At 38.5% G+C, this 26,094-nt stretch overlaps 1 protein-coding gene across 2 annotated transcripts in view; it reads left to right on the top strand.

The window, feature by feature from the left end:
* The window catches only part of PARP8 (poly(ADP-ribose) polymerase family member 8), a 114,325-nt gene that overhangs the window by 73,128 nt on the left and 15,103 nt on the right, over positions 1-26,094 (top strand). For both annotated transcript variants that reach the window (XM_062512720.1, XM_062512719.1), the window contains exons 10-15: positions 1,240-1,306; positions 2,679-2,804; positions 4,972-5,536; positions 7,265-7,318; positions 7,422-7,517; positions 21,262-21,354. In XM_062512720.1, coding sequence (XP_062368704.1) covers positions 1,240-1,306; positions 2,679-2,804; positions 4,972-5,536; positions 7,265-7,318; positions 7,422-7,517; positions 21,262-21,354 — 1,001 coding nt within the window. The remainder of the gene's footprint in view (positions 1-1,239; positions 1,307-2,678; positions 2,805-4,971; positions 5,537-7,264; positions 7,319-7,421; positions 7,518-21,261; positions 21,355-26,094) is intronic.

Raw genomic sequence — 26,094 nt, 5'->3', positions numbered from 1 at the left:
GGTCTAGATCTCTGATTTTAAGATTGCTGATTGTAGGTATGATGATTTAAAGTATTCCCCATCCCACCACCCCTCTGTAGTGTGTCTGAAATTTGACAATCCAAAGATGTTCCTATACTTAATGAAATTATTCATCCCTTTTGAAAAAGCAATCATCAGTTTCTATTTAAAAGATGAGTTTCTGTTTGATGTTGTTTGAATTATAACATTAGAGAAGAGGTAACTGCTGACCTCTGAACTAAGTTAAACTGCATGGCCAAGTTAGATATATTGTATTTTATTATCAAATTTAATCTATTAACGCAAAATTAAAACTGACTTTTGATATTCTGAATAAAATCTGTCTTTCTGAGTGGTCAGAATAATATTAAAATACTGATGTATTCTAATACATTCTAAAAAAATCTGAACAAACCCTAGTTTTTTGTTTTAATTTCTTTCCTATTTTGCTTTAGTCATTATCACCTTATGCAATACAAAGTATACAGTCTGACCATGCTTGTAATATGCTTTGGCTGTTGTCCTGCCTTGAAGGCCTGCAGCTCTCTCAACAAGTGCTGGATTCCATCTGCCACTTCTATCTAGCAAATGTTATTGAAGGATTTTAGTAATGCCACTAGCTAATTTCCATCCTTTAGCCTGTACATTTGCAATTTCTGACATGAGTATGGATATTCCAGTGTTAGGACAGAACTTGAGGAAATTTCAGGATAATCCTCGGCCACTGGAATTCACATATCTGGCACTTAGATATGGTCTTGGATCTTGTATTAAAACACTCTCAGAAACAAAATCCAGATACTAATGAATTCAGTTTCAGTCTGGGCTTTCTTCATAGCCACAGGGAATCCACTGTGTATAGACTATTTACTTGGGAAGAATGTTAAAAATATTAGGTGAGATGAACTGCTGGTCCAGATACATTTCATCAGATGCTGCTTGCTACTTGCATATTGTATATGTAAAAAAAATACATATTTTTCTAAATAAGATGGGTGGGAAGAGTTACATCTGGGAGAATTCCATTTTTTAAACTGTAAATTGTATTAGCTGATATTCCAAAAAGGACCATTTCTTTCTTAATATGTTTAGATGACATATCCACTCTTGCCATTGCTTCAATTTAATTGTCTGTACTCAAGCTCCACGTAAGAGGGTCCTTAAATAAGACTTATGTGGTCACGAGTTTGTCATTACTGCTGTCATTTCATGTATCAACAAAATATCCTTTTTCCCTAGTGCCAACTGTGGATGTATTTCAGATCTCTACCAAGGAGAGATTTGGGCTGGGACATCAGCTGAAAAAGTAAGTCTAGAAAAGTACAAACTCCTGTTTGCTTTTAGGCAAATACTGCATTCTTTAGTTTCCAGACCATGTCAAGCAGATTAAAATTCATGTGGTCAGGTTGGTTGTTGGATCAAACTATCCTGAAGTTATTTTTCATTAAATAATTTTTTTTCATTAAATAAAAGTCAGGATTTACCATTTTAAGTTTGGGTTTGACAGCTGCTGATGAGAACCTGGTTTGTGTTATTTTCTGTCACTTTGGTGCTTTTTAGGAAGTAAGCAATAAAAGTTATAGAGACCATATCTAGTAATGTTCAGTTTCATGTTTCTGCTGAGATGGTGAAGCCTCTGAAACAGGAGTCTTTTTGAGCTTCATTCATACCCTGAGGGGGCTATGCTTTAATGGTTGCCTCTAGGATAGGAATTACCACAGTAATTAGGCCATCCGTGTTTAGAGGACAAGATGGAAGAATAGTCAAAAAAATTTGCAGTTTCATGTGGTCATAGTACAACTCATTTTAATACAATTTTACTGAGTCATCTCTTTGCATATGCTTTTGTACATGTAATAAATTTTTAAGTATATAGGCTTAAGTATCTCACCATTGCAACATTAAGAAACCCCTGAAGGGGAAAAAAATCCTGTTTAGTGTTTTAAGAAATTCAGTGCAACGTTTTCACAATCTTACAAATGGGGCAAGTTATTAAAATCTCAATGGTACATGACTTAGAAGGAAATAAAATAGAAATGCTCCCCTGAAATGAATACTTTTAAAAGGTTTTGCTATTTACTCTGTGATTTTTGCACCAGGTAATAACTAAAGGTTCCCATATGACATTTCCAAGAACACAGCTGTACAGTTCACAACTGGGCAGGAATAAAAATACCCATGAGGCCAGTGTTCCCTCATGGCTGTGGCAATGGGATATTTCTTTTCCACACCAAATCCTGCTTTGACTTTTATTACTGTTAAGACCCCCACTGCCAGATTAGAGTCAGAGAACAAGGTTCTGCTTAGCCATGTAGATGCAGTAGCCTGTGGTCATGTGAGAGGCAGACCCCTATAGCTGGATTTGATGCTCTTGACTCTGTTTGTCTCTAGATCTCCACAAGAGGTTTAGTCTGGCTAAGTTTTGCAGTTGCAGTGGTTCTTTACACTGTATACTCATTAAGAGTCCCATGTTAAATTAGTTCTATGTGGAAACAACGGGTTTTTGAGAAGGTGGGGCTCCCAGTCATTAATCCATGTACATGACAGAAAACATGACAGAAAGCTGTAGAGTGAGACATTGCATTGTCACCTGCATGGTGACCACTGAGACCATAGTATTAAAATTAGTGTGTCCTGGCTAGGATAAGAAAACCTTTCTTTTCTGTCTTAATTTTCAGAATCATGCAGACGTTTGTTACACAACAGTGGAAGAACAGTAAAGAAAAATCTAACTGTACGCACAATAAGAAGGTGTCTGACAAAAAGGTGAAATCCCCTCTGCACATCTTTTCTACATTGCGCAGGTAATTGCAAGGAAAAAGAGCTATTATCACCATAAACTTTTCAAAATCTACAGCAGACTTTGCAAGGTGAAATCTTGACTTTTCTCCATGGAGAAGTTCTCTATTTATATCTTATCTCATGGGTTTCCAGTCCTTGCACTGCATGACATCACAAGTGAACTGCTGCACCTTCCAAGACTATTAGAAGTCATAGCATTTCAGTGCCCTACTCTCTGAAACAGCCACGTTCCATCTAGAACTGGAAATAATTAATTTTATTTTAACTTGTGTTTTTATTTTTATCTTTGCTTGAATAGCAAGAGTAAAAATGCACGTTATATATATATATATATATATATATATATATACACAAGTAATACATATGCATATCATATATTATATATATTTTAAAAAACTGTGTTTGTCCAGCTCTTCTTTATACAGGAGTTTGTATATTTAGTTTTTTAAAACTGGAATGGTCATTAATTAAATGGTCATTAATGGTCATAATGGTCATTAATGAAAGACTGATTTCTGAAGATGCCGAGCACCCTCCCCTCTCCAGTATTTGACTACATTAATGTTTTCCACTTCTGAAATGCAGGCACAGAATTTCAAAGAGGAAAGGCATTAGAAAGCGTAAGAAAGAGTTTATGAATAGTTTGAATGAATTTGAATTTAATACGATTTCTGCCAGTTGTTCATACTCATATGTAGAACCAGGCTCTGATTTTACCTATTTCAGGGTTGTTACTATTTACTCTAGTGTGTTTTCCTGATTATGGAGAGTTGACAGATCACCCCTTCAATTCAGTTACTGAATATTAATTGAATGCTTCTTTGAATATTCCTTCTTTTTATGAATTTTGCCATTCTAAATTCAGGGTATGAAAAAGAGATAGAATACAGCAATCACTCAGATTGAAAAAGGAGGGAATGTCAAAGATGACAAAAGATTGTCTATTCAAATGTAGAGGAGGAAAGATATATTTTTAAGTAGAAATCTTATCCATTCCCTACCACACCACACACCACTGCCAAGCACAGGCTGTAGCTTGGGGTTTATTTTTATTCAGAAGGGGCATACAAAATCAGCCCATTCTTTTTACTCTTGGTTTAGGAGCTTAAGTCCAGAGATGGCTCAGCCCAAATGCAGGGACCCTCTCTGTCCCCAGGGCACCATTCCTACCTCCCATCTCCAGGCGGATGACAGTGAGCCAGCTGCTTACAGTAAATCAGCAGCCTCCATCCTCCACTGTCAGCACTTGCTAACAGGGTGGGGAAACCTGCCAGCCTCTCCCCTCAGGTTTTTACTTCTCTATTTGATGAAAACAAAATAAAAACAAAAAGCAACCAAACAGAAACCCACAAAAAGCCCCCCTTACAACTGTAAAGACTGGTGTTACTTATAAAACATAGGGAAATGATTCAGCATACCTGTTACATGTTCTTTGCAAGGACAGGCGAATGTGAACCTTACAGAAATGTGACAGTTTGTGTGAATGTTGTTTCATAAAAACCTTTTGTTCTTTACTTTCTGCATTCATAAATTAGGTCTCTCACATTCTTATTTCTGGTTTTACAGAGTTAGAATTTGTCTATAACCAGAAAGAAGGGTATAAATTTGTCTTTCAAAAAGTGCCCTGGTTACTATGATGTTTTTAAAATAATGTCTTTTTCATCTGAATTAAATTTAGTATCTCCAAGTTTCACTGTTCATTATATCTTCCATTGGATCTGAACATAGAATTTGTTATTCTGTGTCCAGAATGCAATAACTTTCATGGTATCATGCCGTGATCATTACATAGAAAAGTTCAGTTTTGATAAGGACCATGTGTTATAAGAGGTGGATTTTATTTCAAGGAAAATTTCCTGAATAATTGGTTTGTTTTGAGACATAGAGACCTTTAGAAAAAGCTGTAAGATCATGGCTCTAACTTCTACTTAAGTAGTTAATTGTCTTTTTGATTGATAAGCTCATGTGTAAATATGAGTAAGTTGTTTATTTTGGTATTAGAAGATGTTTTATACAAAATTGTTCATATTTTAAAAGTTTGTGTTGCATTTATCACCAGTGAAAAACATACAGACAGCTGATGCTTAAAAGTGTTTACATCTGTGTGATCTTGCTTGATTTGCCAGGATTTTGATTATTCTCCAACTTTGCCATCCTCTTTATTCTAAGGTCGCCAAGTTATCCTCCACCTGGCTGTGGTAAAAATAAATCAAAACTGAAGTCAGAACAGGATGGCATCTCCAAGACTCACAAACTACTGAGAAGGACTTGCTCTAGCACAGTGAAGGCAGAGGATGTGTGTGCCACAAAATCTCACAGAACCTTTGGCCGCTCGTTATCGAGTGACCCTAGGGCTGAACAGACAATGGCTCTTAGATCGCACAAACTGCTGAGTCGTGCTTGCTCTGCAGCTGTCAAGCAGGAGGAGTGCATCACTTTAAAGCCCCATAAGGTGTTAAATAGGTCGTGCTCTGGGGATCCTCGATGTGAGCACAACAGCACCTTGAAGCCCCACAAACTTTTAAGCAGATCCTACTCCAGTAACCTTAGAATGGAAGAATTGGATGGATTGAAGAATCACAAGTTGCTCAGCAAGACTTACTCCAATGCCCCTAAATCATCCAAAATGGAGCCTTTCAAGGAGTCCACCATGGCAGAGAGCAGGAGGCTCTCTCTTACCTCAGGGCTTATTGGTATCTTAACACCATCCTCATCATCACCTTCACAAGCTGCTGTGCGTAATGTTTTTTTAGTATTCTCCTCATTTTCCTCCTGTTATTTTCTAAATGTGCTATTATGCTTTTTGTTCGAGGGCATTAATACTTAGGATATATGTTAGTAACTATATTGGATATACTGGAAAACGAGCAATGAAGTCAGCTTTTTAAGGAGGATTCAAAATCCATTCTTCTGCCAGTGCCTCTTAAAAGATGGCTTTTTTACTTTAGAAGGAAGAGTAGGTTTGTTTGCAGTCTTTCAAGGCAACAGCCTGTTTTTGTGTTGGATCTGGGGAGAATTGTTTAGAAAATAGTTCTCTCCACTCCCTTTGCCTGGTAGTACCTTGGAAGCTAATTCTTCCTTCAGATGCCATACATATATTTAAAATAGTGCATTCTAAAATATGAAATTACATTGTGTGTGCTATGTTTCACAGTAATTTAGTTTAGTAACCTTTAAGCTATCGTCTTCAGATCTACAGGCAGGGAGGCACTATTGTAAGGTCATTTATATGTATACTGTGTGGTTGATTTATGTGGTGTGCACCTCAAAATTAATTTAAGATGTGCAATCAGACTTTCTACTTGTTGCAGTTTAGAGATGCACTTTTTTCTGATTCAGCAGAGGATGTATTAACACAGCAAGGCTTTTTGCTCCTGACATTAACAGGAAAAGTCCCTCTGTTTTTTATAAGATAATGAAGAGCTGAGTAGGCTTCATTACTGATGTTATCGGTTGATAGGAAAGAAAGCTGCCCTGTTTGGCAGCTTATAAAAATTATCCATAATTTATTGCTTCAATGCACTTACTTTGAGGGAAGATGATCACATACATAGTCAGATATAGTTTGACTGATGTTAGTGGAAGGGCATCTATTTCACATTTTATTTGCAGGCACCAGATATATGGGTAACCTGGGTGCCTAACTGCAATTTGAAATCAGTGGAATGTAGAAGTGATGAATCAAAATATTGAGTTCTCTTCAATTCACAGTTAAATAATAGAGTCTCATATATGAATACAAGTAGGACTGTTGCTCAGAAGAGAAATGGAAAAGCAGTTAAGCTTTTAATTAAATAGCAGAGAAATGTAAGGATAAAAACCTATTTTAAAAAACAGCCAAAACACTATAAATAGAGCTGATCTAATTCCATTCAAATCAAGGTTTTATTGAAATAGATGTCAATCTAGAGAGAAGTTGGAATCTTACTGACTCTTGTAACAGAAGTTACTTCTAACTTATGTTGTTGTCTGCTAAAAGAATTTGAATAGTATCTGAACATAAAGATCTCTTTGTGCAGTGTTAGCAGAAGTGAGACCTTAGTACATATAAAAGAAAAATGTCTGCAGCCTTACTGAGTTACAGTAGTCTTTCAAGCCTTAACATACAGCCCGTATTTGGATAGGCAATATGCAGTGAAAACATAGTGGAAGTTACCAAGCATCAGTTTATTAGGATGGAGTGAAGGCACTGGTGTTTTCATTTGAGATTAAAGTTTCTCAGGTGGTGAGATAAAAATCTTCATCAGATTTAAGAAGTAGAAAGAAATAATAAACACCTACCCCATACGCAGTAAGCAGTAAAAGGATTGATCGATCATTTGTAATGTCTGGTTCACGCAAGGGAGAGATCTCTTTAGATGCAAATTGTTTACATATTTACATGCAAAAACTTACAAATGCTGTACCACTTCCTTATAATTAGTCTTCCAACACTGAAACTGCCTCAACTTTTCCCTTGCAGCAAAATTATGGTGCAAAATGCATTCCGGTGCGAGACCGTGGCTTTCTTGTGCAGGTAAGATGTAATATCCTATTCATTTATGAAACACTGTGGAGCATGAGCTGACTGTTAATTATTTTTAAGCAGATGTTGTTATTCTCATTTTCATTGTTCTCAGACTATTGAATTTGCTGAGCAGCGGATACCAGTATTGAATGAATACTGTGTAGTTTGTGATGAACCTCATGTGTTCCAGAATGGCCCTATGCTGAGGGTAAGTTATGTGCTGGTAAACAATGCATTTTATAGTGTCTTGAATAGCCGTGGACCATACAAACCTGTTGGAAAACTGTTTAATTATTTCAGATGGGTTTAGTCCTAATACTCCTTTGAGATGCAAAAATGTTAAACATGTTAACATTTTAGATTTTGCTGTAAATTTTGGGGGGAAAAAAAGTCTTGCAAGGAAAGGAGAGAGAAATTAGGCTTGTATCTGTAATGGCTTAAGGTTCGCCAATTGTAATATATTTACCTTTTGTTGTGAAATAGAATTAGGAGTAAAAGTAAAGCAGGCTTAAAACTTAAAAAGGGAATAAAGAAAAAAAAAACTTTATTAACAACACAAAGAATAATAATAATAACTTCAGAACAGATTTTCAGACCAGTTCCTCTTTTCCCTTTTGTTACAGCTTAACAGCATACAGGGACACATCAGTCAGTTCTTTACTTAAATAATCTTTTTCAGTTCACTTTAGGGACAGGAGTTTTTTGTTTAGCTATAAGGATTTTTTACCAAGAGAGGAAATTGTCACTTCTTTCTTGACTTCACTTCTTCATGATTAACAGCAGCCCGGGATCTGCTGTCATGAACTTCCTCCCACTTTACAGTCTTTCCAGGACTGAGTTGCGGGCCATGTTAAAAAGTCATGGGGTGTTACTTTTAAGGATTGGATACACAAAGGCAAAAGTTCTGTTCAGCTCACTTCTCTCTGTTCATACTTCATTCCCAGGAACAGAGATCCCCTTTTTTTCCTCGGGGCAAAGGATTCTTCAAGCACTTTACACCTTGCTCCACCCCCCATTTCTCTCTTTTTTTTCCCATGGTTCATTTTTCATGAAGTACAGTCCACCCCTGTAACTTACAGAAAGATTTTTCAGCCAACCTTCATGGCGTCTCCTCATTCTCCTTCCATCCAAATCTTAGCTTTTACTTCATCGACTTTGGTGTATCCTTTCTGTTCTTTCTCCTCTCACCCCAGGAAGGATCAAAGGTCTGTAAGTCTTATCTGAGCATTGGAAAAGTTAAAACCTCACCCAGAAGTTTCAGGGGCTGTGCCAGGCCATGCCGGAGCTGTGTCAGGATCTCAGGGTGCCCGGGCCACGCTGGAGGGGCAGGACGAAAACTGCAAAGCGCATCCAGAGGAGAAATGGGTGCCAAGGCCGTGTGTCCATGGCTTTCCCCCGGCGCTGCCCGCCCCCAGCTCCAGCCGCAGCCCGGGGGTTCTCCCTCTGCCCTGCCCAGCACACAAAGCCCTGGGGGCTCTCCCGAACCGGGCCCGGCTGCCTCCCCCCAGCCCGTGAGGGCGGCCGGGCGGGCTCGGCCACCCCAGGGCTGCTCCGAGCCGGGGCAGGGCAGGGCAGGGCCCCCCGAGCCACGGACACACCGGGAAAAGGGCCAGGATCCCAGCAATGGGCTCTGCTCCCCTTGGCCACCGGGACCCCTGGTTAAAGACGGGGCCCAGCAGCCTCTGGAGCCGCTCCCGCCTGGGCCGCATTGGAAGCGGGCCCGGGCCAGGTCGGTGTTACCTTTGAAAAGTCGACAATGCAAGAGAGCTTTCCTGGGGTTCACTTGCTTCAAATGTGATTCACGGAGATAATTTTTTTCCAATTGGTTTCTCAGGCTGTCAGCAACTAAACCAACCTCCAATCGGTCCTAGCAAGTCACAGAGGAAGTTCTCATGGAGAAAACCTTCCTAGTGTGCCCTGCCCCCAGGGTAAAACCAGCACAGTATCATACCGCAAAAAATGCAGAGGGGCATTTATTTCACTGAATGCTGTTGTGCCACAGTAGTCACAACCAGATAACAGAGAAGTGCATTAGAGATGCTTTGCCAGTCCTCTGACATTCTTCTGAAAGCTTTGGGCACCTCATCTCTGAGCTTTTATCAAGCCACAACCATGGTTTTTATATACACTGGTGTTAATGCTAGCACTCTGTGAAATACTTCTGACCTTGTTTTGCTCACAGGCTTCTGGAATGAGCCATCCTCAAATGTGATAAAAAGGGCAATAGAAGGAGATGTTTTGTGAGGTGCCTGATCTGGCAGTGATCTGTGTCAGTGACCCAGTCTAGGGGCACTGTTGTGGCTCAGTATGTCCAAAGTCTGTCCAGTTAGGCAGCTCTTCCTTTCCCTCCTGTATGACCAGGAGCAGAATTTTGCCTGCTGATGGTCATAGCCTCCCTCCTTCATGGTGTTGGTGAATGCGTGCAGTGGAAAAGAATTAAGATTGGTCATGAGAGAGACACTGCCTGGCGCTGCTGGATCAGTGCACTTTGTGAGAGAGTGTATTAACAGAATACAATTCTTAGCTTTAGGATTGGTCTTGCAGTTTAGAATCCTCTTGTTTCACCTGCCCTTCATCCAGCAATGAAACATAAGTAAACACGTTTCATGGTTAAAGCTGTGGAAGAGTAACTCCAGTGAGTGAAAGGTAGGATGTCAGACAATTTCTCCGCAGTGTGGCCAGCACATAAGCTGAAGCAGATCTTGTCTATGATGACTCCATGTAACTGAACTCAGGAGGATTATTGCTCTACCTGGTAGCAGCAATCTAAAGTAGTGTCATTCCCTGTGACATTGACTGGCAGCAGGGTGAGGCACTCTGACTGCATGCAGGGTGTGCAAAGGGGCTGCTGGTAGGATTTGAAAAAGCATATAAATACCCAGTTAACACTGTTTTAAGTCATGGTTAAACCCCTGTAGTTTTGATATCCAGTCAGTGTTATTTTCACCTCTCCAAGCTCATATATATTTTTTAAAAGCAAGGTTTTCTAACAGATTTATCAGTAGCCAAAACTGATTAGAAGCATGTGAAAAAGGCATCACTTCCTTACTGTTTGTCTTTGAATAATACACACTGCTGTGTATATTATCTATGACAGAAAGAGATAAGACAAAATCACTAATAGTTGAAGAATTTCTAGAGTTTGAAAAATGTAATTGTTAAAGTTTTTAGAGCTTATGTATTATCCATAAGTCAAAGCAAAAGTAGGATTTATTCTATTAAAAAAAAAAAAACAGATTGGAAAATTATGAAGAAAAATCTTAATTTGTTCTTTCCTACCATAAAGATTAAAATCTCTCAGAATTACTCTTTTGTATCTTCAATTTAAACAAAGGTCATTTTATAGCTATCTGTTTAAGCATTTGTCATCATTTCACAACAGAAGAAGCTGCAACCAGATTTTCCCCTGAAAATATATTCATCAGTGCCTTTGAAGTAGTATAACATGACAAGCTTGGCAAAAATGAAAGAATGTCATTTCATAACCCAGGAAAAATTAGACACCAGGAAAAAGTCTACCATGCCCTGTGTATGCTTGAATGACTCAATAAGCAATATAGAGCCATTAATGGGTTTGCAGTTCCATAGAGGGTGAGAAGGGATCTCAGTTTGAATTGAGCATTAACTTGCCCTAGAGTGTATTAAGAAAATTTGTGCTGCACTCTACTGAGAGCTCTGGCTAGGGGAAGCTTAAAGTAGTCAGTTTGTGGGGTTTATATACATGTGTCATCTGAACACGCGTACACATCTATGCATATATATATATATAAAATACATATAAAAGAAAAAAAAATATATAATTTTATTATATATGTATGTATATAATAATATATATTATGTGTAGATATGTATATATATGTAATGTGTATATATGTAATATATGTGAAGAGAAAGAGCATTTTCTTTTTAGTGCTGCTGCAGGAGCAGATCTCAGAAATTGTGTACTTTTGTTACAAGAGTGCAGCAAGCTTTCATTTAATGCAAGGCTACGTACAGTGTAGCCTTATTGAGGATCCCTGGCCTTTGTAAAGAGCTCTCTCTTTGGATTGGTATCCAAAGTAACCTCACCAGATTTCGTAAGGTGGGTGCTTTGCCATGCTGTGTTTAGCAAGAGTGTCCAGATCTCATTTTCCACAGATGCATTCCAAAGGCATTACATGCATGGGCTCTCTCTGTAGCAGGTTGTGTCACAAGAGTATGTAGACTACATAACTCTAGGTCATTCACCAGTTTCTCCCATTAAAGTTTAGTTCCTTCACAGATGTACACATATTAGTATCTGTGTACTTTTAATGGGGATTTTCCCTTCGACATTTGGAACTTCTTTTTCAACAGCAAAGAAGACTTATGGATTTATAAAAGCATAATAAAGTTATTGTTTAAAAAGTTACTTTAATGTGTATATAGGCTTGATTTTCCAATCTTTTATGGAGTTATATACAGTTATAAAGAAGCCACAGAGAGATTTGATTCTCTAATCCTTCCCTATGTCATCCTGGTGCCTTTCCCGAACTATAGTGTAGCTTATTATTTTTCTTAAATGCAGTTAAAAAAATTTAACAGTTGCCATCACACAACAATCACCATTTTTTAATACTGTGAAATGCTATACCTATTTATAAACTCTTACACCGTACATAGTTTTGTATGCTGGTTATTACTGGCTTGCAAAATTCAGAAGTCTCATCCTCACAACAGCTGAAGAAAACATCTGAAACTGAGAGATAAAGTTTTGCCTTTCTGCAGGCTATCATTTTATCTTAGGTGTAAACTATCTTTAAATTAATCTCTCTTAGCAAGCTTTTTTCTCAGTATTGTGTTTCATTTTCCTAGACAATTTTTTTGGGGGGAGTAATTGGGCTTTAATGTCTATTTCAATTTAAGTTACTTTTTAAAAATGCTAGCATCTTTCTTCCCATAAGATAACAACCACTTGATGACAACAGAATGTCTCAATTTGTATTGTTTTATTTAGGCACTAGATCCAAATGGTGGATATATCACTGTATGGAAGATTCTATTGCAGAACAGCTGCATGACACAATTGTGTATGTTTGGCATGATGATTTTACAGTGGACATCTGTCATTCTCCAGAGCCCTCAATAATTATCTGATCATGCCGATGTTCCCTGATGGTTCAGGGATCCTGTTGTACATTGAAAACTTTGGGTGTTTTTAGGCCTCCTTAGTCCTTTATTGAAGATAAATCAAGGGGCTGCTTTATTTGCTTAGTGAAGATGAATAAGTAAGAAATAAGTATATTTCTCTTAGGAATTTCTTTGCAGAGCAAAGTTAGTGTCTTCGAGAATAACCAGTTTTCTTCTGAGCTCCAAAATTCCCTGAAATACAGAAGACCAGAGTTGAATACTCAGTTCCTCTGTGTACTCCACAAGTTTGTGTGTGTAGAAAACAAAACAGATTAGGTAGATGGGGTGACCTTAGAACACACCCAAACCTAATGCCCTCACAAGGAACTGCACCTGTATTACTGTGGAGGTGAAGAACAAAGGTTTTCTTGAATTGAAGAAGGAGTCCTGGAAAAGTACTGTAACACATAATGAGGTTGTAACACGCTTCTTTATAAAGGTCCATGGTCCACTACTTCATTCCATCTGCTTTAAAAAAAAAAACAACACTGTAGTAAATAGGCAATGTTTTCCTATAAGCATTCACACCTTTCCCAGATAAGATGGGGGTGAATGAATGTTCTCATCATAGCATGTTTCTTTTGTATTTATTTCAAAAGCACAGTGAGATCTAAGGATTATTTGCAGTGCACCAGAAGTTATGAAAGCTGAATTGGATGTTTAGAGATATACACTTACATAGAGTATCACCAAAACCAGAAAATTAATTGAAATTACTGTGTGGAATGGTTTGCAGTTGTTTTACAAAGTAGAGGAAAAATGCGATGAATACATGCGTTTTAAGATTAAAAATTATTATTTAAGCTCTTACATAACATGGACCAATACTATTACTATGCAGTAATTTCTAATGATGATAGGAATCCTGCATATTTCACTTTTCACAGAAAGATTAACAAACAGCTTTGAAATCATTAGCAAGTGTTGGGACTGCAGCCAGTACATTCAGACAGTTCCCTTAACTCATATAAAGAATCACAGTGCATCCTCCTGCAAGGCAACCTGTGCTACACAGCTCTCAAGAGCTCTGCCATCTTCTGAAGTAGTTCTCTGCTCTGCTTTGGGAAAGGGGGAAGTGGAAGGTCAAACACAAAAGACAGAGACACACAGAAGGCAGACATGGTAAATCTACTGAAAAAAGTAAGGGTCTGGTCCTTTGAATTATTAGCCTCATGTTCCTGTCTTTGAATTTGTTTTCAACAGAGAAGTTGTTTAGATGAATGAGAATGGACTATTATTTGTTTGTGATTAATGGCTAGATTTGGGTTGTTTCACTAACATATTGTGAAATGGTTTTTCTTTTTTTCTCCTAGCATATTCAACCAGTTGGTATTTCTTCACATCTGTGTTGTTGAAATAGTTTCATAGATTATCCTGATTTCTGTCAAACTACAATATTAGATTAAATATTAGAAATTATTCTAGGAAAGTTGAATGACTTCCACGAAACCCATTCTGAAGGACTGACATATTCTTGCATGGGGCCTGTGTCTGTAGTGAAAAATTCCCAAAACTGGAATTTGTTTCATCCACTGTCTTTTAAAGATCTCCAAGGATGGAGACTGTGCAACCTCTCTGAGCAACCTGTTACAGTGCTTTATAAAGCTTTTGGAAAAACTTATTTTAGCTTTACCTAAAATTTTGGATAAAGTTTAGATAAAGCCAGTCCTGTATGAGAGAATAAAAGTACTGACTGACCTCTAAAGGTCCTTTTCAACCATCTGTTTTGGTTCATGTAGCTAAAAAACATATTTTCCAAAGCAGATTTAAGAATGTAATAAAGAAACCTAAGCATTATTTGGTTCCATATTAGAAGACTATTAACTTTTTTTAATTCAGTATGAAAGTATTTTATTATTACTAGAATATTCTAGGGAAGGAATAAGTTGCATTTTAATAATGCAACACTTTGGCTGCTGTAACAGTAGAGAAATAAGTTGTTTTAGGAATTCAGCATGTACTTTTATTACAAACATTTAATGTAATGAGGTCACGAGTCATTAACAAAAGTGGTTATTATATTTAAGGATCTGATTAAAAGAAGTGTAATAAAAATGAGATATCATATTTGAAGACTGGAGTAAAGAAAATGTCAGTCCTTTCTTTAGAAAGGAGAGGATCCAAAGAGCTCCACTCTGGTTGCCCTCACCTTTATCTGTAGGAAGGTGATGAAGCAGCCAAGCCTCAAAACCGTCTCCAGGCCCATTAAGGAAAAGAAAATCCTCATGAAGAGTCAGTATGGTTTCACCAGTGGGAATTCATAGTTGACTGATTTGATCAAACTTCTCTGAGGAAGTGACAGCTCTGGTAGATGAGGGGAGAGCAGTGAGTATAGTCTGCCTGGATGTGAGTAAGGTGTTTGACAGTGTCTGCCATTAGATCATTTTAGACGAGCTGTTGGTGCGTAGGCTGATTAAGGAAATGGGGAGGTAGTCTGGAAACTGGCTGGATGTCTGGGCATAAAGCGTGATGTTCAGCTGCATAAAATCTACTTTGAGGTCAGCAGCCTGTGGTGTTCCCCACGGGTCAGTAATGGGTCCGGTCCTGTTTAGTACCTTCATTAATCACATGGATGATGACTGTATCCTCAGAGAGTTTGTTGGTCATGGAAACATGGGAGAAGTGTGTGGTACTCCAGAGCAGTGGGTGCCTTTCAGAGGGACCTCGGCAGGCTGGAGTGGTGGGCTGCCAGGAACATCCTGCAGTTCAGCAAGAAGTGCAAAGTCCTGCAGCTGGGGGGGAAACAAACCCAGGCACCACTGTGTGCTGGGGCCCACCCAGCTGGAAAGCAGCTTGGCTTGGGCAGAAAAGGAAAAGGATACCATCTTGGACACAAGAAAGTAATGTGCACTGGTGGTATGGAAGGCTAATGGTATTCTGGGCTACATTAAATAGTAGAATTGTCTTAGTGTGTGGGGAGATGTGATCCTGCCCCTGCACACAGCCCTGGTAAGGCCACACTGTGTCCATTCTGTGCTCCTCAGCACAAGAAAGGGATGGTGCTAACAGAGAAAGTCCAGTGAAGGGCCACTGAGATAATTAAAGGGGCTAGAGCACATCACACAGGAGGAAAGGCTGAGAGCCTGGAGAAAAGAAGGCACAGGTGGGCTCTTACTGATGTCTATAAATATTTGAAGGAAGGGTGCTAAAAGGATGGGGCCTGGCCCTTTACAGCGGTGTTCATTGACATGACAAGAGGCAGAAGATGCAACCTGTAGTACAGGAGGTTTCAGTGGAACAACATGAAACAATTTTTTATCATTTTAACCTTTTCTGAAGGTGACTGAGTATGGGAATAAGTTGCCCAAAGAAGTTGTGGAGTTCACATCCATAGAAAAAATTCAAAAGCTGCCTATTCAGGGCAGCTGGCTCCAGATGACTGTGCTTGAGTGGGGATGTTGGACTAGATGACCTGTGGAGATCCCTGCCAACCTCAATCTTTCTGTAATTCTTTGATCTTACTCATCTTTTACATAGTGTAATTTGTAAAGCTAATATCTATCTTGCTGTTCTGTGCCTTTCCAAATTCCTCATTTGCAAATACCGAGGCCATTGACAGAGCAGCATGACTGAATGGGTTTTAAAGACCTGTGAGACAATTATACAGGACAAAATAATCTCAGAATATATTCAGTAGGGTAATTAAAAGACCATCTGTGTATAATTTTTTTTTAGGAAAGAAGTCTCTCTAGAGTGCCATCTTGTGTTGAAACCTCAGACTGAGCACTCCTCAGAACCAAGAAGAAATTAGTAAAAAAATCAACAAAATTAAGTATTACAGCTAGTTTCTTTGAAATTTGTACTCTGGTGCATACATTTCTGCTGTTTAATGTTTCCCTATAAAATATGTACAGTAAAATACCATAAAGTAGTATTTGAAGTATGTGTTCCTATTATTTAGCTGTAAAAATAAGCACAGTGTTGTAATTATGATTATTTTTTTCCATTAACAAGCTTTCTGTTTTTTAAAATGTTTTGCATCCCAAAGTGCTCTCAGTTATATTTTGTTTACTATGGATGAAATCTTGACCTCAGTTGGTTCACGTTGACTTGAAGAGGTCTTGGATTTCTCTGTGCTTTGAATATAAGTCTTAGACGCCATTGAAAATACAGAAGCATTGAGTATGATGCTTTGTCTTGGGAAGTTACTTGAACAGCATAAACATCACTGAACTGTGGAGAAAGGTGTAGGTACAATGTGTTTAGTCAGACTGAAGTTAAGCCAAGATGCTTATGGTATTCCAGGATTTTTGTAAGTCTGTGGTCTTTCTAATCCTTATGCCACAATATAGATTGGTTTTATGTCTTTTTATGAAAAAAGCCTTTCCAGCTACAACCTGTATTCTAATAGAATAGATTTCAAATAATGTATATTTTACTGATAGAGTAAAATGACTGCAGCATAACTTTTCCTGTTGCCAACAAGTTACCAAGAGGACTTTGCCCATCTAGCATTCTATAAAGCTTGTTTGCTCACCATTTTTTTCTATATCTGTGAAGTAAAAATACATTTTTAGAAGTGTGTAAGATGCAGAAAAAGTCCCCAAAAATCACAGAAAATAAAATTTGAATGAGGCAAAACAAAGTCAAGCAGAACAAGCCCTTGCTCAGCCACAGTCTACTCTCATCTTTCTTCAGGTTGTCTGTGATCACTGTGGTATCTCCCATGTCTTTGAGCAGCATGTTCTGTGTAACACATGAATATTGAGAGACTGTTTAGAGAGTTTACCTTACAGTAAAACCAAGAGTTGGCATGGTGGAAAGTAGGAAAGAGAACAGAAATTTGAAGTTCCATTTTGTCTCCTTGTCTATTGCTTTCATTAAGAAAAGTGGGATGGTCACTAATGGTTTCACCTTCACCATTTATTACACTTGTCAGGCAATGAGCCTTCCCCGAAGCATCTGCTGTTAGAGCAATAGTTTTTAGGTGTGTCAGTCATGTTACAGCCTCATTAGTGTCTGTGTGATATCCCTCAGAACACACGAAAGCATGACACGTTGCTCTCAGCACAGCTGCAGCCCACATTAGAAAGTTGCTCAATTGATACAGACTATCAAAGTTCCAGCTTTTTCAAATTGAAAGGATGTCTAGAAAATATTTTAGGTAGTGTATTAGTCCAGGAACGAGGATTTGTTATAGTGCGTAGGTGGTTTGTGTGTCTGCCAGGCTAAGTCACTGCAGAAAGAAATGACATTTGCATTGTGACACATGAGAACTCTGTGCTTTTTTTCATCACAGCAGCAGTTGGGTGGGAGCTACTAATCATGCAAAGAATGGGGGTGGCCAAAGGAAAAGTCTGAAAACTTCAAACATTCAGAAGATGCCCTCTGTTTCTGTCATTGCCTTCTGCCTCCAAGCATTTGCAATCTCAGGTTGACTGCTGATGTCATTTTTTTCTGTTTTTTCCCCACTGGAATAATGATCCTCCTAATAGTGTTACAGCACCAGTGATCTTCACTCAGCTAATAGCTCTGTGAAGACTAATAGCTTTATGTTAATTTTCTATTTTCAAGAGAAAAAATAAAGTCTCTGTGAGTCCCTGGTAGCTGCTGTTGCTTAGAGGAATTACAGTTGCCTTCTTCAGGAAGTGAGCAAGGAAGTCCCCCAGACAGTCAGCTCCTATCCTCAAGGTGGTGGTTGTAATCTGTGGAACTGTGTGCACCTAGGATGAAATTCATATTCAGAAATAAATGTTTACGTGTCTAAGCCCTATTCTGTTGTGTATTTTCCCCTTGAAAACAATGGAAGCTAGTAATCCAAGAAAAGGTTAACTAAGATTAGTCTCTACATTTGTGGCTGTGAATTCCACATCAGTAAGAACATGTCTGTATTTCATATACAGACACAAAAATTCTTAGAAAGTTTTGCTTGTTGAATATTACATATAAATGAACCAAAGTAAGACCATCCAGAAATGACACTGGAACAACATAGCTTTTATAAGTCTGGCAGTGATGTTCTTGTTTGTTTAGTGTGGCTAGGGACATTTCTCATATTTATGATCTGAAGTGAGAAAAATACTGTTCTTGTCCCAAGGGCTCACATCCTCTGACAAGAGAAGAGTGGACACCACAAAGGGAAACACGCTATCATATGCAGAACATTAGCGGAGTAGAACCAGCTTTGAATCCCAGTTTCCCCGTAAAGCTTGTGGTTTTCTTTAAACTCTGCTTTTTGGAATTGATTTATTAATATTAACTTAGTTTTCATATATTTTCATTGGTTCTAGTATGTACAATTGCAGCCAAAACATAAGTAAGAAAATGTAACAGTGAATAGGTAAGTCACAGAGTGTGACAGACAAGAGCCCCTCAAACATTTGCTTCCTAATTGCAAGCTAGTATTTTCATTTTGTAGGGATTTAAACAATCTAAATGGTTGAGCTTAACTAGTGACTGGAGTAGAGGACACTGAAACCAACATCTCTTGGAATACATTGCTAACACCTGTGGGAAATTAAAGTTAAAAACATCTTATTTTGTTAAATTCAGACAAATTCCAGAAACAGGATTCAAAAGTACTTTTAAAACTACTGTAGTGTGGGCTAAAAGGCAACCAGGCTAGATATATGAAGACAGACTCTTGAAATGTCCCTTCTGATGCAGGTTTGGGATTATTTTCCCCATTGTATTGTATTGTATTATGTTGACAGAATATATTGTAGTTGACAGAAAGGTTCATCAAATACACAAAATGAGAAGAATTGTATAGACCCTAACAGAAGTATCTGAAATATCTGTTCCATTCAGGGCTGAAATTCTGCTGTCCTGCCTGTCCTTATATCTAGAGTTCTCCAGGGTCAGCCTGAGGCAAAAACAAAACAAAACAAAACAAAACAGCACAAAAAACCCAAAAACAAACAAACAAAAAAACCTTTCAAAAATCAAGCATAAGTACAACGACTGTTTCTTCACTTCCAGATGCTCAGACACTTCTTGGATTATAACAGAGGGGCAGGGAAAAGAGAAATGGTGACGGATTGTGTGTTCCCTTGGCCAACATTAAGTCTCAGGATAGCTTACTTTGCTGAGACTGTAAACAAAACATCTAAAATAAGTTATTTTCTTTAAAGTTTTCTTCATGAGAAACATGGCCAAACTTAGATAGCTGTGCTATTCCACAGTTACTCCTTGCTCTGAAATAAAGGAAGTCTGTGTATACTGTTGATTATGATAGTTACCCCAACTGAACAAATGATTTAACTATCGTCTAAATGTGGAAAAACCAAGAATAATGACAATAATAGATACTTCTCGTCCAGCTTGCCATGGCACAATGAATTTGATCATGCTTGGCTTCATCTGCTGCCTAATGCAATGTAACATGGCAGATAAACTAAATCAAATGAGTAACACCATGAGACTTGAAAGATGATAGCTCTTGTAAAGCAAATGAAGTGAGACTATCAATCCAGAAGATTTCACATGTTTATTGAGGTCTTGAATCTTTGAAACCCAGCAGTTGAATGTTTTAAGTGCTGCAAAGCAAGAGACTGCAAGTACAGCAGTATGCTTATTGCTTGCAAAGCTGTTGCCTGAAACAGAATTCAGCTACATTTTAGGTTTGGTGTATTTAATTATTTCTTCTTCTGCAAGCCCTTTGTAGAAGCAGTGGCTTGAACTTCAAAGCATATTACAACAAATGCTAGTGTACTTATGATCACTAGACTCAGAACTTTTAGTTACAAAGATAAGTTTAAGTTTCAATGAGCTAGGATTTAATACTATGAATTCAAATAAATAGTATCCAGGAAGTATTTTTGATTGCTTTCAACATTGTCAGAAAAGGTTGTGTTTGTTGGGTAGTTTTAAGGAAGGTTTTAGTTTGTATTTCTTTAAACTATTTGTTCCTTCTGAATACTTGTAACAATCCATTGTAATATTACTTGAGCCTTTAAAAAGTTGGTTTACTAATTATCTTCCAGTAAATAAGATGGAATTGCTATAAGGGTTGTAAAGAATTGGGAAGCCCATGGAAATATACCTATTTTCATTACCTAAAGCTGTGTTTTTTGTTTCTGCTTTGTCTGCTTTATGAAGGCAAAATGTTAAGTTCTCACTCAATATGCAGTTAAGATAATGGCTTTTTAATCGTGATGACATCATGAATTATTTAATAGGAAAAGCTGGTTCAACAAGGGGGTTTATTATTTGTTTAATATCTGAAAAAATACTTGAAGTACCTTTATTTCTTAAAATAAGTAGGCTTCAAAATACAGTGTTTATGCTGTAAAAATGTAATGGATTTTCTTATATTCAATTTCTAATTAACAATTATTTGTTTTTGTTATATATAATGATATATATCATTATATAAATGTTTCTTTCTTATTAACAATTATTTGTTGTCAAAAATTAAAAATAGCCTGTTCAAGAAATGAGTCTTCTAGATTTTTATGTGTGTTTTGAGCAGCAGGTTAAGAAGCTATGAAGAGTAAACCTGCTTCCATCAGCTTCAGGATTTGTTCTCCATTAAGTTTAATTATGTAGGAAGTTTTCAGATTGATAGTCTTAAAAACATTTGAGTACTATGCCTGTAATTTTGATTTTGTAACTGTGCTGGGATTTCTTTTAAATTTAGCCTGAGTACTTAAAAGTTTTAGAGTTCTTCACTTTTGCTCTTCAGGTTATTAAAATGTTTCTTTAATGTATCTTCCTCAAAAATTGATATTTAAAATTAATGTTGCAGTTAAAATATGAAAAGTTAGCATTAATTGTGTTTGGGTTTTGTTGTAGATATGATGTGCTAAGAGCAAGAACTCAAATTAGAACAGAAATAAAATTAACTTTCTCTTTTTGCATAGCCCACTGTCTGTGAACGAGAACTCTGTGTTTTTGCTTTCCAAACATTAGGAGTGATGAATGAAGCTGCTGATGAAATTGCAACTGGGGCACAGGTAGGATTATCTAATGTTTTCTGTAGTTAACTCAGTCCACTTAGTCTCTTCCAGTATCTGTTTTGACTTGTATGCACTATATGAGAACTGTTTGGTAAATACTATTTATTTGTCTGCTGTTACAGCTGTAAATGCACTGGTTTATGCGTGGTGTATTCAAACAGTACTAATGAGGTGTTTCCATTGTTTTGCTTCCATGTAATTAGAGTAACTGTGGTTTTGTGCCCTGTTGTATTCAATTAGGTCACCTGGGTTGTTAATAAAGGCAGCTATTGTATTTTGGAGATAATTCACATTTATTTTCACCTAATGAGCCATTACTACTCTCATGCAATTAATAAGTTACTTCCTGTTCATGGTCTTGGGATGCAGGGATCCACTGAGCATCTGTTGTTTTGATCATTACATAGCAGTGGGAAAGTCCTTACTGATATTGCTACATCTCAAGGATGAGGAATTTAATATAAGTCTGCTTCCTGACTCTGAATCCAGCTATTGATGTAGTTATAACCCTATTATTGTTTTCTTAAAGTATTTTAAATTACACTTCCAATACACTAACCTAATGTTTCATTAAAAACAGAAGTTAAAAGATCTTACGTTTAAAGTGCCTTTAAGATCTTACTGTAAAAGCCTGTGCATCTTAAAGAAATGTGCACTTGTGTCCAATTTTCTGCTTACTGTGCTTCTACATAGTATGCAACATGGGGTTTTTTGGAAGAGCATATTTAACTTTAACTAGCACTAGTGAGTATAGTCACTGGAAACTAACTATTCAGGTAGGTGCCTGAATACAGCCATGAGCATATCCTCGAAGGAAGAAAGTTGCAGCTGTGTAGATCAGCTTCTTCACTTGAGAATATGACTCTGGAATCAGAACAGCAGCTTTTCATCTGATGTCTGAAGACCATTGGATGGCTAGATTTGTAGCATCTAGATACCAAATATTGGGTAACAGTTTAGGCTCTTAAGAAATGGAAGGAGATATGCAGGCAAAGCCCCACCTCTTCCTCAGCCTGAAGTCCTGTGAGAATTAAATTTCTTAAATTCAGGCACATGTTATATTATATGTACATTTAGAATTGTAGAATCATGGAATAGTTGGAGTTGGAAGGGACTTGTGAATGTCCTGTAGTCCGGCACCCTGCTATGAGCCAGGACAACCTCAACTAGATCAAGTTGTTCAGAGCCTTGTCTGACTTGACCTTGAATGTTTCCGAGGATGGGACATCCACAATGTGTTAGTGTTTCATCACCCTCACTGTGAAGATCTTCTTTATATCTAGTCTGTATCTCCATCCTTTAGTATAAAACCTTTAGCCCTGGTCCTGTAGCAGCAGGTTCTGCTAAAAAGATTTACCCCATATTATCATCCTTCTTTTAGTATTGAAAGGCTGCAATAAGGTGTCCCAATAGTATTTGTAACTACAGTCTGAACAACCCCAGCTGTTTCAGCCTGTCTTCATCGGGGAACATTCCAGTCTTCTGATTGTTTTTGTGACCCTGCTCTGGACTTGCTTCAACAGATGTAGGTCTTTCATATGTTGGAGGCCCCAGAGCTGGACACAGTGCTCAGGTGGACTCTCATGAGGGCAGAGGGGCACAATCCCCTCCCTGCCCTGCTGCCCACGGGGCTCTGGATGCAGCCCAGGACACGTTTGGCTCTCTGGGCTGTGAGTGCCATGGCTGGGGCATGTCCAGCCTCTCACCCACAGCACCCCTAAGTCCTTCTGGTCAGAGCTGCTCTGGGTCTGTTCATCCCCAGCTGTACTGATACCAGTGATTACCATGATCCAGGTGTAGCACCTGCCCTTTGCTTTGTTGAACCTCATGAGATTCCCATGGGCCCACTTCTCCAGCTTGTACAGATCCCTCTGGATGGTTTCCTGGCTTTCAGGCATGTCAGCTGCACCACTCAGCTTGTGTAATGTGCAAATTTACTGAGAGAGCACTTGAACTCATTTCCTATGTCATCAAATAGCACTGGTCCCAGCATTGCCCCCTGAGGACACCACTCATCACCAGTGGCCATCAGGACATAAGACATCAACCTCTACCATCTGGAGGCAACCATCCAACCAATTCCTCATCCACACAATTGTCCATCCATCTAATTGATCTTTTTTTCAGTTTAGAGAGAAGGATGTTGGGGGGGGGACTGTTTTAAAGTATTTACAGGATATAACTGACATCTGTAGCACTTCCCTTGTCCACTGGTGTGGTCACTACATCACAGAAGGCCACTGGGTTGCTCAGGCAACCAATTAAGCTGTGCTGGCTATCCTGAATGTCTCCCCTGTGCTCTACGTGCCTTAGCACAGCTTCCAGGAGGAGCTGTTCCATGGTCTTCCCAGGCACAGAGGTGAGGCTGACAGGTTGGTACTTTCCAGGACCCTCCTTTCCACCCTTTTTTAAAATAGGTGGAATATTTCCCTTTTTCCAGTCACCTGTTACTTCACCTGACTGTCGCGCCTTTTGAGTTAGCATGGAGAGTAGCTTGACAACTCTATCAGCCAGTTCCCTCAGGATTCTGGGATGTATCTTAAAAGGTCCCACAGACCTCTCTGTGTTCACATTCCTCAGGGGCTCTCAAATCTAATCTTCGCTGACAGTGGGAAGCACTTTGCTTCCCTGCTTTCTGTCTTGAGCTTCATCCACTTGAGAGGTGTGTGAAGGGGAGGCTGCCAGTGGAAACAGGCAAAGAGCTGTCAAACTCCTCAGCCTTCTCATTGTCTGCCATTACCATTTTGCCAGTCATATTCAGAGAGGGGTGCACTTTCTCTGACCTTCCTTTTCTGGTTCACATGCCTTCAGAATCCTCTTCATTATTCTTTGCATCTCTTGTCAAGTTCATCTCCAGTTGCACTTTGGCCACCCTCACCCCATCCTGACATAAGCAGGCTATGTCCCTATATTCTTCCTAGAATATCTATCCCTCCATCTACTGCCTGTGCACTTCCTTCTTTCCTTTTAGTCTTACCAGCAGGTCTGGAGTCATCCATGCCGACACCTTGTCTTCCTTTCCTGATTGTCTACACACAGGGATTGAGAGCTCTTGCACTCTAGGGAAGGCATTCTTAAAGATCTGCTCCCTCGTCACTGAGACCAGTTTTCCGAGGGATCCTATTGAATGGGAATATTGAATTGAATTCAAACTCCTTGAATGGCTGGAAGGTTTCTTTCCTGGAATTAGTAAAGAATTAGGTATAAGCTTTTTTTAAGTAGAGCTAACTAAGTAGAGGAGAAGTGGCCCTGATTAGCTCTACTCAGTGTTTTATGTAAGTATCAGTGTTGCAGGCATATGCAGAGCTTGCTCAAGATCTCTGGAGTACATCTACATTTACAGAGCTTTACTGTAGAGTTCTGAAGTAATTACAACCTTAAGAGTGCTCAAAAAACAATTAGATAAGGGGTTTTGTCTGTTGTCCCATTGGACCTAGGTAGCTAAATTCTGGTAAATTTCACTTTAGTGATAGCATTGCAGCCAGCTCACAATATTGGATCTGGCTGAAACCCCCATTCCTGTTTGCAGAAAGAATTAATCGGTTCTAGAGTTTGATCCATCTGAGCTCTTTTTGTCATTAGTTTAGGACAGTGTGAGTCGTGGCATAGACTTTCAGCACAGTGGTTGTTTCTCCAACAGCCTAGCCATTTTAGGATGACTAGTAAAATGTAGATGTTCACATTTTGTCTGAATCTTCCTCCAAATCATTTTGTCTAGTGAAGAGACCTAAATACAGTTCCCATAATTAGAAATCATATCCTGTTTTGTCTTTTGTGATTTCAGCTAGTTTCCTAAGGTGCACAACCCTACTTTGTCAGTCCAAATCAATCCGATGGCTTCTATTTATTAATAAGTGATTGTACTTCCTAAAACTTTCCAGCCTGAACTCAGATTGCCTTGTATTAGTCATATAGGCAAAATGGTTGAAAATTAGATGACTGATTTTTGGATAGTTCCTACTCCCTGTAATGAGTCTCTTGAGAGTTAGAGGCACTGTCTGAGAGACTGATGTCATAAGAGGAGTTGTCATCAGCAAGTGTTGTCTTGTTCTTCATGCAACTTTTTTAATCCATACTTACTTACCTACTTACTTTCCTACCTCCAATTGAGGAGGAGTTCATGTCCAGACATCTGCTAGATCCACACCACTTCCTATTCCCAAGGAATGCATATGCAAGGCTGTATTACAAGGTTTCTATTAAATTTACCTCCCAGATTGTTTTCCATTGCATCAACTCAAAACAATAACCTCAGGGGAAATCAGGTGCAAAAAAAAAATGCAGAGTTGGAAACAGTCTAAGAGTCAACAGTTTGTTTAAAGGAGGGCTTAGGGATGGTGTCTGAGTAGAACTGTGCCAGTTTTAAGACAGTATCCCATCATGCAAGTCATAAAGCAAGACAACTTTGAGTCTCTGCTTTAAAAGATCTGGGGAATCAAACATCTCTTCCCTAGAAGTGTTCTGTGACAGCAGATCATAAGTGATTCTCAGAAGCATGGTGACCTCATGCCCAATTTCACAGTAATACATTTGCACAGGGGCAGGTCTGTTGCCTCAACTGGTTGCTGATTTCTTTTGTAAATGCTAGTGCATATGCCCTATTTTGAAACATTGATCAAACATAGAGACAGTATAAAGTGAAAAGTAATCAGAGAACCATTGGGGAAGGGATCATTATTTAAGTAATTTCATTTTTCAAGATATGTGAGATATTTAGTAACTGGAACTAACCGAATA

Source organism: Cinclus cinclus, chromosome Z (genome assembly GCF_963662255.1).
Source record: "Cinclus cinclus chromosome Z, bCinCin1.1, whole genome shotgun sequence".
In the NCBI taxonomy this organism is placed as follows: Eukaryota; Metazoa; Chordata; class Aves; order Passeriformes; family Cinclidae; genus Cinclus; species Cinclus cinclus.
The sequence above is the reverse complement of the archived record's forward strand: the minus strand, read 5'-3'. Positions and strand labels throughout refer to the sequence as shown.